Source organism: Triticum urartu, chromosome 7A, assembly GCF_056163025.1.
Source record: "Triticum urartu cultivar PI428250 chromosome 7A, HENAU_Tu73, whole genome shotgun sequence".
Taxonomy (NCBI): domain Eukaryota; kingdom Viridiplantae; phylum Streptophyta; class Magnoliopsida; order Poales; family Poaceae; genus Triticum; species Triticum urartu.
This window is the reverse complement of record NC_141879.1, coordinates 723,729,383-723,747,406: the sequence shown is the minus strand read 5'-3', so window position 1 is coordinate 723,747,406 and position 18,024 is coordinate 723,729,383. Positions and strand designations below refer to the sequence as shown.

The window sequence follows — 18,024 nt, the reverse complement described above, 5'->3', positions numbered from 1 at the left end:
AAAGGAATATGTATAAGTCATGAAGAAAGCAATAGCAATAAAACTTAATGATCATTATTCTAAGCTAATCGGATGGGTATTGTCCATCACATCATTCTTCTAATGATGTGATCCCGTTCATCAAATGACAACACATGTCCATGGTTAGGAAACTTAACCATCTTTGATTAACGAGCTAGTCTAGTAGAGGCTTACTAGGGACACGGTGTTTTGTCTATGTATCCACACATGTATCAAGTTTCCGGTTAATGCAATTCTAGCATGAATAATAAACATTTATCATGATATAAGGAAATATAAATAACAACTTTATTATTGCCTCTAGGGCATATTTCCTTCATGAACTACCGCCACTGCTAACATGCCATCAGTGGTGGGTGAACGCCCGCCATTGGTGGGTCCATAGTACTAGCGGGCGAGTCACAGTGCCCTCCAGAACTTCTACTCTCTACCCGCCACTTCTATGCATAACATTAGTGGCATGGACTAATGGTACCCACCCACTAGTAGTGATCTAGGCCTATAGAATAATTGCTGTTGCAACAACATTTTTTTGCTGCCATGGCGACATCATTTTAATGACGGGGTTGCAGTATGTTGCATTTGATCATCAGAATGCATTACATATATAGAATTTTGTCTCAACATTCAAACAATCACACATACATTATATTACAACGTCGATCCAATAATTAAGAGTATTAGCGGAGCACGACAGTGAGTATAGATGTGTAGCAAAACAAACATGCATGTCTCAACACACAATGAACAATTTCTGAAGCTGTTTTGAAGCATTGTGTCTATCAACATGGCTAGTTGCTGGCAATCAATGACCGAAATGTGTCTTCGACTCGGTGAAGTTGTTCGCCATCTGACTCTGGCGGACAGTAGAACATCCCATCCTCATTTACATCCTCCTTGTTGTTTATTTCTTGCACCCCTTGGGCATATATATAGGAGTACCTGATCGTCTTGGAGTACAAGGCAAGATAGAATAATATCCTATGCTATCCTAGCTTTCTTAATAATTACGATACTCAACATCCCTCCGCAATCACAACGGTAGCGACGCAGACGATGAGACTAGAGAAGAATCCGGAGGCAAGCCAACGGACCATGTTAGAAGGGAGAGAGAGGAATTGTTGCGGAATAGTTGATGTATTGCTTGAGCCTCATGGGCATATATATAAGAGTGCATGATCGTCTTGGAGTACAAGGCAATAAAGAATAATATCCTACGCTATCCTAACTTTCCTAATAATCATGATACTCAACACATGCAACTGAGGGCGCCTCGCTATGTGACCGCACAACAAAACTATGAATGAATACATTTCGCACTTCTGCAGCAGGAGAGAGCCAACTAATCTAGTCGTCTCTACTCATGTGTATTCGTTATTTCTTGAAAATTCAAAACTTCGTACAAGTACTCCCTCCATCCGGGTTTATAAGGTCCCCTCTTATTTTGGCCTTAAGTTTTTTTTATGGAGAAACTTTCAATCCGATTCATCATTTGTCATGGCAGTACAATGAACACCGGAGTAAAAAATATACTCAAAGCAACCGTTTATTTATAGGGACTGTCATCAATTAGAAAAACCAATCATGGGGAACCATGCTCTTTCACATACATAATTGATGTAAATATAGCATGAATACTTCATAAACTATAGATACGTTAGAGATGTATTAGCATCCCAAACTTAATTCATGCCCATCCTCGAATAGGTAAATGATAAACAAATAATTTATGTAGTGTGAATGCTAGGATAGAAAAAACTTTTGCTCACATAGGCAATGATAATTCTGATAACAAGTCACATCAGTCCATTAACTTCAATATATCATAAAGTTGTAATGTAGTATCTAACGAATCTTTCAAGATTATATTGCAAACATAAAGCAACCTAGTATGCATTCTTCTAATAGAGCTCATTGGTTTAAAATAGAGATGAGGTTTATTTTGAGAGGTATATATTCGAGAGCATCAAATGAGAAGTATGTATAGTTGGGTTTCCATCTAATCACGAATCCCGAGTAACCTTTTTTCTGCCTTTTTGCGTTCTAAGCAGTATAATTCAGAATACCTTTTTTGTTCCCTTTACTTTAACATGGGTGCAAGGAACAATACCATTATCCTTCCTGATGTTTTTGTACATATGTTTTCAAATAAATACATTAGATGTTTAGGATTTTCTTCAGAAGTACTTCTATGATATCATAATTTTGTTAGGAAACAGGCGTTTTGTGAATAATAGTGGGATTTTGTAAAAAGTTACTACCATTATCAAATAATTGGATCTTGTTAGGAAACAGACACTTCCATATATACAAAAAATAGTAAGTTTAAGTTTTATTAGTTCTGTAGTTATATGCATTTTTTACAATATAGGGCCTAATATTTTATTTTTCCCTGGCCTGCAAATTTCAGGAGACGGGCCTGGTCCCACCCGACCACCTAGACTGGTGAATCAAACTTACCTACAGTTGGGCTCGCGCCCGCTCTGCCGCGCGCATTCATGACGACGTGTTAGATGTGAGGTTCAGGGTCGGGGCAGGAGCCTTTCATCGTCCTTGGTGACGTGTGCTACAAGCGCTCGTGTGTTCAAGCTAGCCTTGCTGTCCTCTGCGCCCAAGTATTTGGAGCAACAATATGTGGTAGAGCACCTTTCGTTCATTAACATCCATGTAAAATATTTTAAGATAAATGAATATTTTTTGTGAGTTGTAAAATAGTAGATCGGAAACTAATATGATGGAAAACAGAAACTTATATGATGGAAAATAGACCCGGGGGCCATAGGCTTCACTAGAGACTTCTCTCAAGATAGCAAATAATAAGGTGGGTGACCAGATTACTGCCGAGCAATTAATAGAAAAGCACAAAGTTATGACGATATCTAAGGCAATAATCATGAACATAGGCATCACATCCGTGTCAAGTAGACCGAAACGACTCTGCATCTACTACTATTACTCCACATATCGACAGAGTCCTGCCAGCATCTAGAATATTAAGTTCATTAAGAACAGAGTAATGCATTAAGTAAGATGAATGATGAAGAGGAATTTACTCAAGCAATATGACGAAAATCCCATCTTTTTATCCTCGATGGCAAAAATATGATACGTGCCTTGCTGCCCCTACTGTCACTGGGAAAGGACACCGCAAGATTGAACCCAAAGCTAAGCACTTCTCCCATTGCAAGAAAAACCAGTCTAGTTGGCCAAACCAAACCGATAGTTCAAAGAGAATTACAAAGATATCAAATCATGCATAAAAGAATTCAGAGAATATTCAAATAATATTCATAGATAAGCTGATCATAAATCCACAATTCATCGGATCTCGGCAAACACACCGCAAAAAATTATTACATCGAATAGATCTCCAAGAACATCGAGGAGAACATGGTATTGAGAATCAAAGAGAGAGAAGAAGCCATCTAGCTACTAGCTATGGACCCATAGGTCTGAGGTAAACTACTCACGCTTCATTGGAAGGGCAATAGAGTTGATGTAGAAGCCCTCCGTGCTCGAATCCTCCTCCGGCAGGGAGCCAGAAAAGGTCCCTAGATGGGATCTGATGGGTACAGAAGGTTGCGGTGGCGGAAAAGTGTTTTCGTGGATGCCTCTGGTGGTTTGGGGATATTTGGGAATATATAGGCGAAAGAATTAGGCCAGGAGGGTCACGGGGGCCCCGCAAGGGTGGGGGCGCGTCCTATCCCCTGGGCGCGCCCTCCGTCCTCGTGGCTGCCTCGTAGCTCCTTCCACTTTATCTCTAAGTCTCCTGGTTGTCTTCTGGTCCATGAAAAATCATTACAAAGGTTTCATTCCGTTTGGACTTAGCTAGGGTCCATGCCAAAACCTAGCTATCTAGGGTTCATACCAAAACCTAGGGTCCATGCTTAAACCTAGGGTTCATAACTAAATTCACCTTAGCAAATTAACCTAGAGAGGAGGGTGGGGGCTTACACAGAGGGTGCTCGGAGGAGACGGTGGCAGGGAGGTGCTCGGGGGAGACAGTGGCAGGTAGGGCGTCAAGGGTGGCTTCAGTGGCGTCTACAACAGCTCCGACGGCGAGGGTGGCTCCGGGGGCGTCGAGGGCGCGCGGCTCCGGTGGCGGCGACGACGCGCGGCTCCGATGACGGTGACGGAGGCAGGATGGCGAGGGAGCAGGGACGGCGAGGGAGAGGTAGGAGACGCGAGAAGAATGAGGAATTGGGGGAAGGAGGGACGCCCGTGCAGGGGCAAGTCAAACATAACGGCAACGCAGTTTCTGCAACAGCGCTATAGCTACTTAGCTATAGTGCTGTTTGGTGGACTGCGCTACTAGTTTTGCTAAGTTAAATATAGCGCGTGTAGCGAAAACACGTTGCTACAGTGCTTTCATAAACATGCGCTACTGCTATTGCTTTCATTTTTTCCATTTTCTTTAATTTTCTTTTTCTTTTTTCTTTTCTTTTTCTTTTCTTAGTTGCAGCGCTGTCGCCTTAAAACACGCTACTACTATTTGCTTAGCAGTAGCGCGGTGTGTAGACGGGCGCTACTACTACTATACCTAGCTTGTCTCCAACGGTGTGGCAGTTATAGTAGTAGCGCTTTTTATTTGGCCGCACTACTACTATATAAATAGTAGCGGGCTTGTTCTCCCCGCGTTATTGTTTGGTAGTAGTAGCGCCTTGTTTTAGCCAGCGCTACTGATAATCCTCTGTGCATAAGGTTTTCCTTAGTAGTAAATAAATTCTTGGCGTCTTCTGTGTGAGGCATGAATGTTAAAATTTTGACTCACATCCAAGGGTCAAAAGAGGTCCTGTAAATAGTGAGACTTCCATGCACCATTCACGTCAAAAAAATAAGCAACACGGTGTAGTCTGCAATCTCTCTTCAGCACGCTGGGGCGGAAGGATGGTCCTCACAGGATCCAAGTCTTCATGGAAATACCGTCATCAACTCTGTAAAATTATCCCTTCCTTGACTAGCGCCAGCCCGTTTTCTACCGCTATCCACACAGCGGACACATTGCCGGTAAACACTATATCCAACAAATTCCCACTGGGGTACTATTTTCCCTATCGCAATCAGGCACATAAGCCCGTCGGAGCATCAAGCAATCGCCAAACTTGTTTTGCTAGAAGTTCTTGGTTGAATGCACGCACACGATGTAAACAGATACCACCCTTTGACTTAGGCAGCATCATTTTGCGCCAATTCAACTAGGCCATCTTCCTTTGTACTTTCTTCACCATCTACTAGGTGCTGAATATGCTCAAAACATGTTGGACTAGCTTGAGCCACCGACTTGATCAATATTTCCTTGTTCCCCGAAGACATCTCTCTCCCCCCTTAACTTGCTTCCAATACTTGAAATCTACACATTGCAGCTACACGATCAAATGCTTAACAAAATATGTGGCATATGGCCTAGCTTGTTACAGACATGTTTTTGCCATTTGAATTGAAACAAATACCGATTAATGCAAAGGTCATCCCCAACAGCGGCAGGGAGCTAAGTGGAAGTTCTCACAGGCATGACCCGTGCACTTTTAATTACAGGTATGGGAACAACGGCATAAACACGGCCTTGGCGAGCCGGGGTGTACATGGTGAAGGCAGAACCTGATGGAACAGCCGAGAAGGCTGAACGAACGTATGGGGTGCGGTTGCCAGTGTGCCTCTTTCTCGTCTTTGCAACGTCAAACATAGCTGGCTTGGCACCGATCATACCCGTGCTACCACTAGGTGTGGAGCGTTACCTCAATCGACTAAGCCGCAGTCTTTGAGACCAAAGATCGCACATGCAGAGCTATATATCTACTCTTTACTCAAATAGAACCCATCATCCAAGCACCTTCTCGTTTGCTGCAACTCCCCCGTGCTCCTCAAATAGATCCATGCTAGATTCAACATATATAGTATGACAAACTTTCTTAAAACATTAAGCTCACTAGACAAAATTTCATGGAATACAAGGCTATAAAAACTCACAAGTTTCTTCCTAAATATGAATACTATCTAGGCTAACCTAACAAAAAGATATTGCACCAACAAGCAACGGATCGATCCAAACCTAAATTACAAAGAAATCATGGAACATAGTCCCGATCTAGGAACTCCCTCAAAGGTTCTTCTAGTGCCTCTGTAACAGCTTCCCACCCAGCGGTCGTCGGGTAAGTCTCATCCCAGTAGAAATTCTTGGCAGGATTCTTGCATAGGCTGTAGAGGCGCTTCCCTGAAGGGCTAACCTGTCCACAGTACCCCAGCTTGGTGGAAGCCTCACAGCAAGGTGTCAGCTTGCGCTTGAAATTGTTTGACTGCTCCGACCCTTCACCTGCATACACACAGTTCCAACAGACGTTGAATAAAGTGCATACATGTGAAACCAGACTTAATTTTCATCATGCGCGTGCAGACATATAAAGTACGAGTACTTACCCGGGGCGTGATTAACGATGTCAGTGAAGGCAGTGTAGAGGTCCAGCATGTGGGCATTATTCTTGTTCCCCATCAGGTGTTCTATATTGTTGTTGTGCACAGTTGCGGCATAGTTTGCCAGAAGGTCGCATGTCGTGTAGTTGTTCGCACTAGTCCGCAAAGGCGTGCAGCCAATGGGATGCATGTTGTTCACTAGTACCTTTCTCACACCTAGCCTCTGTAGCTTCCCCACGTTCTTCGCAATCTCAGTCGTCACGTTCCTAATATAACTATCAATCTGCATGCAAGAGATGTTACTTGGTAAGAAGCTGGGTATATAGTAATTGCATACTGGTTAGTGTTTGCAAGTTTGAGTCTGCTAACTACTACTCACATCATCGAAGCTACTCAAATAGTTATAATCATTTGAGAGGTACAGATACTCAAATAGTTATAATCAGTACGGTCCGACCAAGTTGTTCTGGTCTGTATATTGAGAATAGTTGTTAAAAAGTATGCAAAATATTAAATAAAACCACCAGTTTATCTTGGCAAAAGTTATATTCAACAATTTTTTTAACTTTTGTGTACACGTGCATCATTACACTAATTTTGTTATTTTCATCTTTTGCGCTACAGTCAAATTGTTTGGGCAAGACAGTTGGCGAGTTGCTCAGGTTGTCATGCTCCAAATTTTTTAAGATAGTAGCTCGTTCGAATTAAGGTTTGGTGTTTTCTATGTTGTTATCTCGAGAATAGGAGTTCATTCACATGATTCTTGCTCGGTTTACAAAACAGAAAAATCATGCATTAATGTTTTACAAAAACACAAAGTTTAAGTTTTATTAGTTCTATAGTTATATGCATTTTGTACAATATAGGGCCTAATATTTCATTTTGCCCTGGCCTGCAAATTTCAGGAGACGGGCCTGGTCCCACCCGACCACCTAGAATGAAGAATCAAACTTACCTACAGTTGGGCTGGCACCCGCTCTGCCGTGCGCATTCATAACGCCGTGTTAGATGTGAGGTTCAGGGCCAGGGCAGGAGCCTTTCATCGTCCTTGCTGACGTGTGCTGCAAGTGCTCGTGTGTTCTAGCTAGCCTTGCTGTCCCCTGCGCCCAAGTATTTGGAGCAACAACATATCGTAGAGCACCTTTAGTTCCTTAACATCCATGTAAAATATTTTAAGATAAACGAATAATTGCTGTGAGTTGCACACACTCGAATACTTATTAGTACAACCCCAAATCCGAAATACAATATATGTGAACTCAATACAACACAAGATACATATGGACTAGGGGCAGCATGCAAATTCGTTGAGAGTCAATTACAAACCTTTACATGTAACTGATTCATATATTCCTCTTAGTTCCCTACGTAGCGACTTAATTACAATCAACTTATCAGAGAGTACAATACACATATACTAGTATTCATTGTTTTAGAGACAGAGTATGTCGATCGAAGATCAGACGGCTGTGATCTTTTCGATGCTTCGCCTAATTGAACTGCTACACACATCGTAGCTTGCCTCAGAAAAAACAAGATTGGTTTGAATAAGACAAAGTGTTTGACGTGTGCAGTATGTACATAAGTAGAACAATAAATTGTTACCATCCATGAGTATGAAACTATATAGTTCACTTGTTTTTTGTTCCTGCAGACTTCGGTTTTCCGGCACCGTGAGACTCCTTATCATGCCCCCTTGGACTTGCTGATGACTACCCATTCCTATTGCTTGATGATGGGGCATGAGGTCTAGGTTGATCTGCATTCACGCAAGGTCACAGGGAGATGGCCAAAGAAACTTTAGCAAACTCACATTTTGGATAAAAAATGCTGAGAAAAAAGCAGATGCCACGTAATGTACATATGTTCACTGCGGTCTAGTGTGTTATGCGTCGATTAGTACTCCTTCCGTCTATGTATACAAGGCCATTTAATCTTCTCTTTGTATAAGTCAAACTATCAAGTTCACAGGAAAAAATATCTGACATGTACAGTACCTGATAGAGCAGATGCTGATATTTTTTACTAAACATGGTCAAACAAAAAACAGTTTGTTTGACTCGAGACAAGATTAAGTGGTCTTGTATACTCCCTTCATTCCAAAATAGATGACTCAACTTTGTATTAACTTTAGTACATATGCATAACCGCTGGATTAAGCGATGCCAAGTTTGCATGTACTGACTTTCTGCACACGGTGCAGAAAGTGGACAAAAATTATTGGAAGTGAATTAAAATTAATGCTCAGTTCTCTGAACACGATGTACAAACCACATATGAAATATATTTCTAGTCGCAATTGAGACTGGTCACATGTATGTGTTTTTTTAGAACGTCACATGTATGTGTTGTGATCATCTCTTCCATAGATATATCTTTCAAACTATATTTATTAGTAGCTAGAAGAAAGGCACACAATGACTAATGAAGTTTACATTTCTTTTGCTCTAGCTAGTAAACGGCACGAAATGTACTACTCCCGCTGTGAACATGATATTCTGCAACAAAAGCTGGATCATGTGTAATTTCCTTGACCTTGTCGTTCAACTCAGGACAAGTCTTTTGAGAGTTAATCTGGCGGGTCTTAGCTTTTTTCGATAAAGAGTGGCTTTATTGACTCAAAATATAGCATTAAGGGATACAATTATAATGAGCTACACCCGACCTTTGCATAACTAAGATGCACACAGCCAACACACACAAAGAAGCACGCTAGCAAAGGAACAAAAAGAAAAATCCCGAAGCGATAGAAAGAACGATTGACAATGTATAGTGACAACCATCATAGCTAGCTAGGTCCTACTATTCTGCACGAACAACTACTGGTATACATAGGGTATAACTTTCATGGCACAACTTTTCATTGTTTGACTTGCTGATGTATATGCGTACATACAGTATACTTTTCCTTAGTCGGCGCTTCAAGTTGGAGTGGGCAGATCATGGTAACACCGCAGTTCCGAGACAGGAAGACGGAGCGGCAAGCATGCGGCCGCCTCATCAGCTGGTACCCTTGTGGGCAATCGGCGAGGTCACACCGGTGCGGTAGTCTCTCCTCCGATCGGTTCCCTAGGACGACGCTGCAAGTTAATATGTGTGGTGGTGCTATCTCGCTCGATCTGCGGACAAAAATGCTACACCTACGGAATTCTAGTACGGACTGGTTTTACGGGCTGCTCTCTCACCAACCAACCCTCCTTGATTTTCGCTGGTGGGCCTCTCTTCCCTAATCTTCTCCAACCACAACTCTTCCGTAAGTCCGTAACAGAAATCCTATGAGAATACTTCCATTAGTCTAGCATTGCCCATCTGCGGATTGCGGCATCCACTGATGGCTCTTGGTTATGGTTCATCTCTCTAAATATAGTTCCTACTGTCGGCAGCTCGTTCTGAAGAGGTTATTGGATGCAGTCGAAAGGCTCCTTTGTGAAGTGCGGTTGCTCTCACACTGACAAGCTTGCCTTCGGCATTGAGATGTGATCTACGATAGCGGCTTGACAAAAAGGCATGGTTGTGCAGTGGCAACGGCGGAATTTCTAGCCAAGCACCTATAGTTGTTGGGATCATAGAAAAATGGCGGCGACAACATACGATTGACCCGATTTGGTGGTGAACATGTTCTCAAGCTTGGTGGTGAAACCCCAAGGTCTCACCCTAGTGGGTTATATCTAGCAATGATGATCTTGCGTCGTTACCGTATTTAAGTCATTGACCAGATATGTTTGTACTTGCTCTTCTGGATGAAAACATAGAATCTGGCCTTTGATGGTTGGATCCATTGGCAATAGCCCTTGATCATTATTCCTTCTTGAAGGCATGGTTGTTGAACACTTGCTGGGCCACATCCTTACCCAACGGCTGTCACTACCACAAACGCACCCAGTCGGGCCTAGCCAGCATCCCAGCATAGCATGCACCTCCGCGCCCAATGCACGCTCGCACCACTCCATTGAGAGTGCCACACAACACTATCACGCCTGCATCACCAGGTGAGCCGTGATGCACATGAAACTCCCTGCCGGGTCTTTGCGGCCCACCAGTGGAGGGGCAATGAGAGGACAGGAGGGAGAATGGCCTAGAGGCGTTCGTAGGGTGTTTTTTGGAAAAGGAGGTTAAACCCCTGGCCTCTGCATCAATCGATGCATACAGTCATCTTTATTAATTATTCAACAAAGGTCTAATAAGAACATATATACATCAAGCCACTGATACGTCTCCATCGTATCTACTTTTGCAAACACTTTTGCCCTTGTTTTGGACTCTAAGTTGCATGATTTGAATGGAACTAACCCGGACTGACGCTGTTTTCAGCAGAATTGTCATGGTATTATTTTTGTGTAGAAATAAAAGTTCTCGGAATGACATGAAAATCAACGGAGAGTTATTTTGGAATATATAAAAAATACTGGAAGGAAGATCCACGTCAGGGGGGCCTCCACCTGTCCACGAGGGTAGGAGGCGCGCCCTACCCCCCCTGGGCGCGCCCTACCCCCCTAGGCGCGCCCCCTGCCTCGTGGCCCCCCTGACGCTCCACCGACCTCAACCCTGACTCCATATATTCACTTTCGGGGAGAGAAAAACCAGGGAGAAGGATTCATCGCGTTTTATGATACGGAGTCGCCGCCAAGCCCTAAACTCTCTCGGGAGGGCTGATCTCGAGTCCGTTCAGGGCTCCAGAGAGGGGAATCCGTCGCCATCGTCATCATCAACCATCCTCCATCACCAATTTCATGATGCTCACCGTCGTGCATGAGTAATTCCATCGTAGGCTTGCTGTACTGTGATGGGTTGGATGAGATTTATCATGTAATCGAGTTAGTTTTGTTACGGTTTGATCCTCAGTATCCACTATGTTCTGAGATTGATGTTGCTATGACTTTGCTATGCTTAATGCTTGTCACTAGGGCCCGAGTGCCATGATTTCAGATCTGAACCTATTATGTTTTCATCAATACATGAGAGTTCTTGATCCTATCTTGCAAGTCTATGGTCACCTACTATGTGTTATGATCCGGCAACCCTGAAGTGACAATAATCGGGACCACTCCCGGTGATGACCGTAGTTAGAGGAGTTCATGTATTCACTATGTGTTAATGCTTTGTTCCGGTACTCTATTAAAAAAAGGCCTTAATATCCCTTAGTTTCCAATAGGACCCCGCTGCCATGGGAGGGTAGGACAAAAGATGTCATGCAAGTTCTTTTCCATAAGCACGTATGACTATATTCGGAATGCATGCCTACATTACATTGATGAATTGGAGCCAGTTCTATGTCACCCTAGGTTATGACTATTACATGATGAACCGCATCCGGCACAATTCTCTGTCACCGATCCATTGCCTACGAGCTTTCCATATATTGTTCTTCGCTTATTTACTTTTCCGTTGCTATTGTTATCATCACTACAAAACACCAAAAATATTACTTTTGATACCGTTACCTTTTGCTACCATTACCACTACTATCATATTACTTTGCTACTAAATACTTTGCTGTAGATATTAAGTTTCCAGGTGAGGTTGAATTGACAACTGAATTGCTAATACTTGAGAATATTCTTTGGCTCCCCTTGTCTCGAATCACTAAATTTGGGTTGAATACTCTACCCTCAAAAACTGTTGCGATCCCCTATACTTGTAGGTTATCAAGACTATTTTCTGGCGCCGTTGCCGGGGAGCATAGCTATATTCTTTGAGTCACTTGGGATTTATATCTGCTTATCTTTATGAAGAACTAGAAATATCCAAGAACCAAGATTTATCCCTCAACTACGAGGGGAGGTAAGGAACTGTCATCTAGCTCTGCACTTGATTCACCTTCTATTTTGAGTAAGCTTGCGACACCTAGACCTGCTTCTGCTATTAATTCTTATATGTCGCCTGTTATTGATGATGCCACTTCTGCTATGCATGATACTTATGATGAAACTACTTCTATGCTTGATACTACTGTGCCACTTGGTGAATTTCTTGATGAACAACTTGCTAGGGCTAGAGAGAATGAAATTATTGAAACTGAGAATATTGATGAAAGTGATGATGAAGATTCTCCCCGTAGATATGAATTAACTGTTGTCCCTGAGGACTATGTTATGGATGAAGAAACTGCTAGAAATTTTCTTTCTCGCAAGGATAGGAGTGATCTTAAGAAATTATTAGCTAAGCTGAAACAAAAAACTCTGAATGCTAGAATGAAATATGATCCTTCTTATGCTACTTCACCTATCTTTGTTACTGATAAAAATTATGATTTCTCTGTTGATCCAGAGATAATTACTTTAGTTGAATCTGATCCTTTCTATGGGTATGAATCTGAAACTGTTGTGGCACATCTTACTAAATTAAATGATATAGCCACCCTGTTCACTAATGAAGAGAAACTCGCTACTATTATATCCTTAAATTATTTCCATTCTCATTAAAGGGTGATGCTAAGATATGGTTTAATTCTCTTGATCCTGGTTGTGTGCGTAGTCCCCAAGATATGATTTATTACTTCTCTGCTAAATATTTCCCCGCTCAGAAGAAACAAGCTGCTTTAAGGGAAATATATAATTTTGTGCTAATTGAAGAAGAGAGTCTCCCACAAGCTTGGGGGAGGCTTCTCCAATTACTTAATGCTTTTCCTGATCATCCTCTTAAGAAAAATGAAATACTTGATATCTTTTATAATGGACTAACTGATGCTTCCAGAGACCACCTGGATAGTTGTGTTGGTTGTGTTTTCAGGGAAAGAACACCAGATGAAGCTGAAATTCTATTGGATAATATGTTGACCAACGAAAATAATTGGACACTTCCTGATCCAATTCCTGATCCAATTCCTGAACCAACTCCTAAGCCAACTCCGAAGAAAAGGGGTATTCTATTTCTCAGCCCTGAAGATATGCAAGAGGCAAAGAAATCTATGAAAGAAAAAGGTATTAAAGCTGAAGATGTTAAGAATTTACCTCCTATTGAAGAAATACATGGTCTTAATCTACCGCCTGTTGAAGAAGTACGTGGTCTTGATAACCCGACATAGGTAGTAAAGGTAAATTCTCTATAGATATGATAAAGCTGAAATCTCATTTACTAAGTTTGCTAGCCCATGCTTGGATGAGTTTGATGACTTTATGGTTAAACAAAAAACTTCAATGCTTACTTTGGTAGAGAATTAAAACACAACGCTGATATGCTTGAACACTTGGGTGATTATATGGCTAATATTAAAGGTGAACTAAAACTTATTAGTAAACATGCTTCTATGGTTACCACTCAAGTATAACAAGTACTTAAAGCTCAGAATGATTTGCTCAATGAATTGAATAGTAAGAAAAATGATAATGCTGTTAGAGTTATGACTAGAGGTGCTAAAATGACTCAGGAACCTTTGTATCCTGAAGGCCATCCTAAGAGAATTGAGTTAGATTCTCAGAGAACTAATGTTGATGCACCTAGTCCTTCTAAGAGGAAGAAGAAGAAAAATGATAGGACTTTGCATGCTTCTAGTGAACCTGTTGTAGACACATCTGAGAATCCGAATGATATCTCTATTCCTGATGCTGAAACACAATCTGGTAATGAGCATGAACCTAGTGATAATGTTAATAATGATGTTCATGCTGATGCTCATCCTAGTAATGATAATGAAGTAGAGATTGAACCTGTTGTTGATCTTGATAACCCACAATCAAAGAATCAACGTTATTATAAGAGAGACTTTGTTGCTAGGAAGCACGGTAAAGAAAGAGAACCATGGGTTCAGAAACCCATTCATTTTCCTCCTAAACCATCCAAGAAAAAGGATGATGACGATTTTGAGCGCTTTGCTGAAATGATTAGACCTATCTTCTTGCGTATGTGTTTGACTGATATGCTTAAAATGAATCCTTATGCTAAATACATGAAAGATATTGTTACTAATAAAAGAAAGATACCGGAAGCTGAAATTTCCATCATGCTTGCTAATTATACATTTAAGGGTGGAATACCTAAGAAACTAGGAGATCCCGGAGTACCAACTATACCATGCTCCACTAAAAGAAACTATGTTAAAACTACTTTATGTGATCTTGGAGTCGGTGTTAGTGTTATGCCTCTCTCTTTATATCGTAGACTTGATTTGAATAAGTTGACACCTACCGAAATATCTTTGCAAATGGCTGATAAATCAACTGTTATACCTGTCGGTATTTGTGAGGATGTGCCTGTTGTGGTTGCAAACGTTACTATTTTAACGGACTTTATTATTCTTGATATTCCCGAGGACGATAGTATGTCTATTATTCTTGGAAGACCATTTTGAATACTGCAGGGGCTATTATTGATTACACCAAAGGAAATGTCACTTTTCATGTTAATGGTAATGAGCATATGGTACATTTTCTGAGGAAACAACCTCAAGTCCACAGTATCAATTCTATTGGAAAAATTTCAACAATTACTGTTGGAGGTTTTGAATTTCCTCTTCCTACTGTCAAGAAGAAATATGATATTCTTATTGTTGGGGACATGCATATCCCTGTTGAGGTAACCTACTGTTATTCGAAAATTCTCTGGTTCCATATTATTCGGAATGAGTTTGTTAACATGACCTGATCAACCTTGTTAGTGGATTCCTTTTGATGAGCATGAGATGGATGAATTTAGAAAACACAACTCTCTGTAACCTCTTTTTACTTTCTGTTATTTATATGAAATAAAGCAAAAATAGTATATTCTGTCTATTTTCTCAATTATCCGTGCAATAAAAAATACTTCGGAAATAAAAGTTTTTCAAATGCCCTGAAATTTAAATATGATTTTTTCCGGAATATTTGAGAATATCTGGCACTCAGAACATAGCAGGGGAGCAAGCACCTAGCCATGAGGGTCCAGGGCGCGCCCTACCCCCCTGGCCGTGCCCCCTGCCTCATGGGCCCACGGGGCTCCCCTCCACTAATTCCAGCTACCACACACTTTTTCTTCCTCCCACAAACATCACTAACCAGCTCAAACCCTAGTCCAAGCTCCTTGCTCAAAGCTCCATTCAAAAAACTGCTTTGGGGGATTGTTCGTTGGTATGTGACTCCTCCAATGGTCCAATTAGTTTTTGTTAGTGCTTTATTCATTGCATATTTTTGCTGCTTAGGTGACCCTGTTATTGAGCTTGCATGTCAAATTTATATGGTCAAAAGTAGTTTTGATGCATGATATTGCCTCTAGGCACTTGTATGAGTAGTTGCTATCAATTTTGTTGAGTTTGGTTCACTTTTATTTTGAAGTTACTTAAAATTTCAGAAATTTTCAGAAAAATATGAAGAGATTTTTGAGGGGCTCATCGAGCCGAAGCTCAAAGGATAAGCAAAGTGAGGAGGATAAGAGACCCAAATATAATCTTCCTCGCACCGCGGAGGTTCGGCCATGTGAATGGCCTTGTGATGATTTCTTGAGAGCAGCCGGGATTGATGATGATTTCTATGAATTGGCTGAGAATGCAGGCCTCAACGCCTTCCTCCACGATCAACGCGAACAGTATCTCTTACTCACCAATATCTTTGTGCAAAACTTTCATTTCCATGCTAGGAGCTCACCACCTACGGTGGAATTTTATTTATATGATGAGCATAAGGAGATGTCACTTCATGACTTTTATCGGGTTTGTTTGATCCCTTTCGAGGGCAGCGTAGAGGAACCACATCGTGATGATGTGGATGGGTTTATTGATACCATTACTGTAGGGGAAACGAGGAAGGTTTCCGACGCACGAATTACTAGCATACACTTTCCTGTTCTACGTTACTTTGCTATATTTGCTAGTAGATGCTTAATTGGGCGCGGAAACTGTGGAAACCTTAGTGCCCCTGATATTGTTATTTTGTGCCATGCCTTGTTCCGTGATGACACATTTAGTATGGGCGCTATTGTTGCAAAGCGGTTCTAAGGGCCCTGTCCTTTGAGGCATCTTCGCCTCGCGCCTCGCTGCACACTTTAACATACCTATTAGGCATTGTGAGAAGGAGAAGTTGCTACCTCCTATTTATCTAGATTATAAGAGTATGGTAGCAAAGGATTTTATTGTTAAGAATAGGGAAAAGGCGCTTAAGTACAAATTAATATTTGGTAAAAACTATCCTAAGACTATTACCTTGCCTGCTCCTTCCTTGTTTGATTTGTCTGCAGGCAAGTATCTTGTTCCGTTGGAGGCCATTCACGCCTACCGGAACCTTACATCAGCTACAGAGCCAGAGCCGGAACCACAATTTGATCCTCCACGATAGTCTGATTACCAGTGGGATCCGGAAGTGATTGCCAACCAATGGCAATCCAAGGCTTCTTCATAGTACGACCCTAACTATTACTTTGGATATCCGCCAGGCCAGCCGCAGCCATAGACCAACTTAGGCCAAAAGCCTAAGCTTGGGGGGAGTACGTATATGAGTTCTTTATGACTAATGTGAGTCCATGGATTATACGCACTCTTACCTTTTCGCAATTTGCTAGCGTCGACAGTACTGTGCATTGCCCTTTCTCACCTCGAGAGTCAGTGCAAACTTGGCAGGTGCATCCAAAACCCGTGATATGATACACTCTATCACACATAAGATTACTATATCTTCCTCAAAACAGCCACCAGACCTACCTATTAAGGCTTCTCCATGGCCATTCCGAGATATATTGTCATGCAACTTCCACCGCTTCCGTTTGATGACTCGAGCATTCATTGTCATATTGCTTTGCATGATAATATACCTGACATAGTAGTGAGGAAAGGATGATGGAGACTATGATTCCCCCACAAGTCGGGATGAGACTCCGGACAATGAGAGAAAAGAAAAAAAAGAAAAAAATAAACAAAGAGAGAAGGGGCATTGTTAGTATCCTTTACCACACTTGTGCTTCAAAGTAGAACCTTGTTTTTCATATGGAGAGTATCCTATGTTGTCACTTTCATATCCTAGTGGGAAATTTTCATTATAAAATTAGATGCACACCCACTTAGTTTTCATATTGAGATTTCATACACTTATAGCTCTTAGTGCATCCGTTGCATGGCAATCCGTACTGCTCACATTGATATCGATTGATGGGCACCTCCATAGCCCGTTGGTTAGCCGCATCTATGTGAGACTTTCTTACCTTTTTGTCTTCTCTATATTTACCCCTATCATCATACTCTATTCCACCCCTAGTGCTATATCCATGGCTTGCGCTCATGTATTCCGTAAGAGTTGAAAAAGCGGAAGCGCGTTAAAAAGTATGAACCAATTGCTCGGCTTGTCATCGGGGTTGTGCATGATAAATACTTTGTGTTAAGAAGACAGAGCATGACAAGACTATATGATTTTGTAGGGATAACTTATTTTAGCATTGATATTTTGAAAGACATGGTTGCTTGTTGATATGCTTGAGTATCTAAATTACTATGTCAAAAGTAGACTATTGCTTTGAATCACATAAAAAGTCCAAATGTCCATGGTATAAAGAAAATAATATGATATGACATGTTAAACAACACTCCACATCAAAAAATTTGTTTTTATCACTTACCTACTCAAGGACGAGTAGGAGTTAAGCTTGGGGATGTTGATATGTCTCCAACGTACCTATAATTTTTGATTGTTCCATGCTATT

The 18,024-nt window shown here is 41.4% G+C and overlaps 1 protein-coding gene across 1 annotated transcript; it reads right to left on the bottom strand.

Moving 5' to 3' along the window:
• Positions 1 to 5,902: 5,902 nt before the first annotated feature.
• LOC147962273 (GDSL esterase/lipase At5g03610-like) lies at positions 5,903 to 16,600 on the bottom strand. The gene is made up of 4 exons (XM_087534125.1): positions 16,538 to 16,600; positions 6,809 to 6,856; positions 6,436 to 6,712; positions 5,903 to 6,331 (listed from the first exon to the last, which is right to left on the bottom strand). The coding sequence occupies exons 1-4, from the start codon at positions 16,598 to 16,600 to the stop codon at positions 6,087 to 6,089; spliced, it is 633 nt and encodes a 210-aa protein (XP_087390251.1). The 3' UTR covers positions 5,903 to 6,086.
• Positions 16,601 to 18,024: the final 1,424 nt, after the last annotated feature.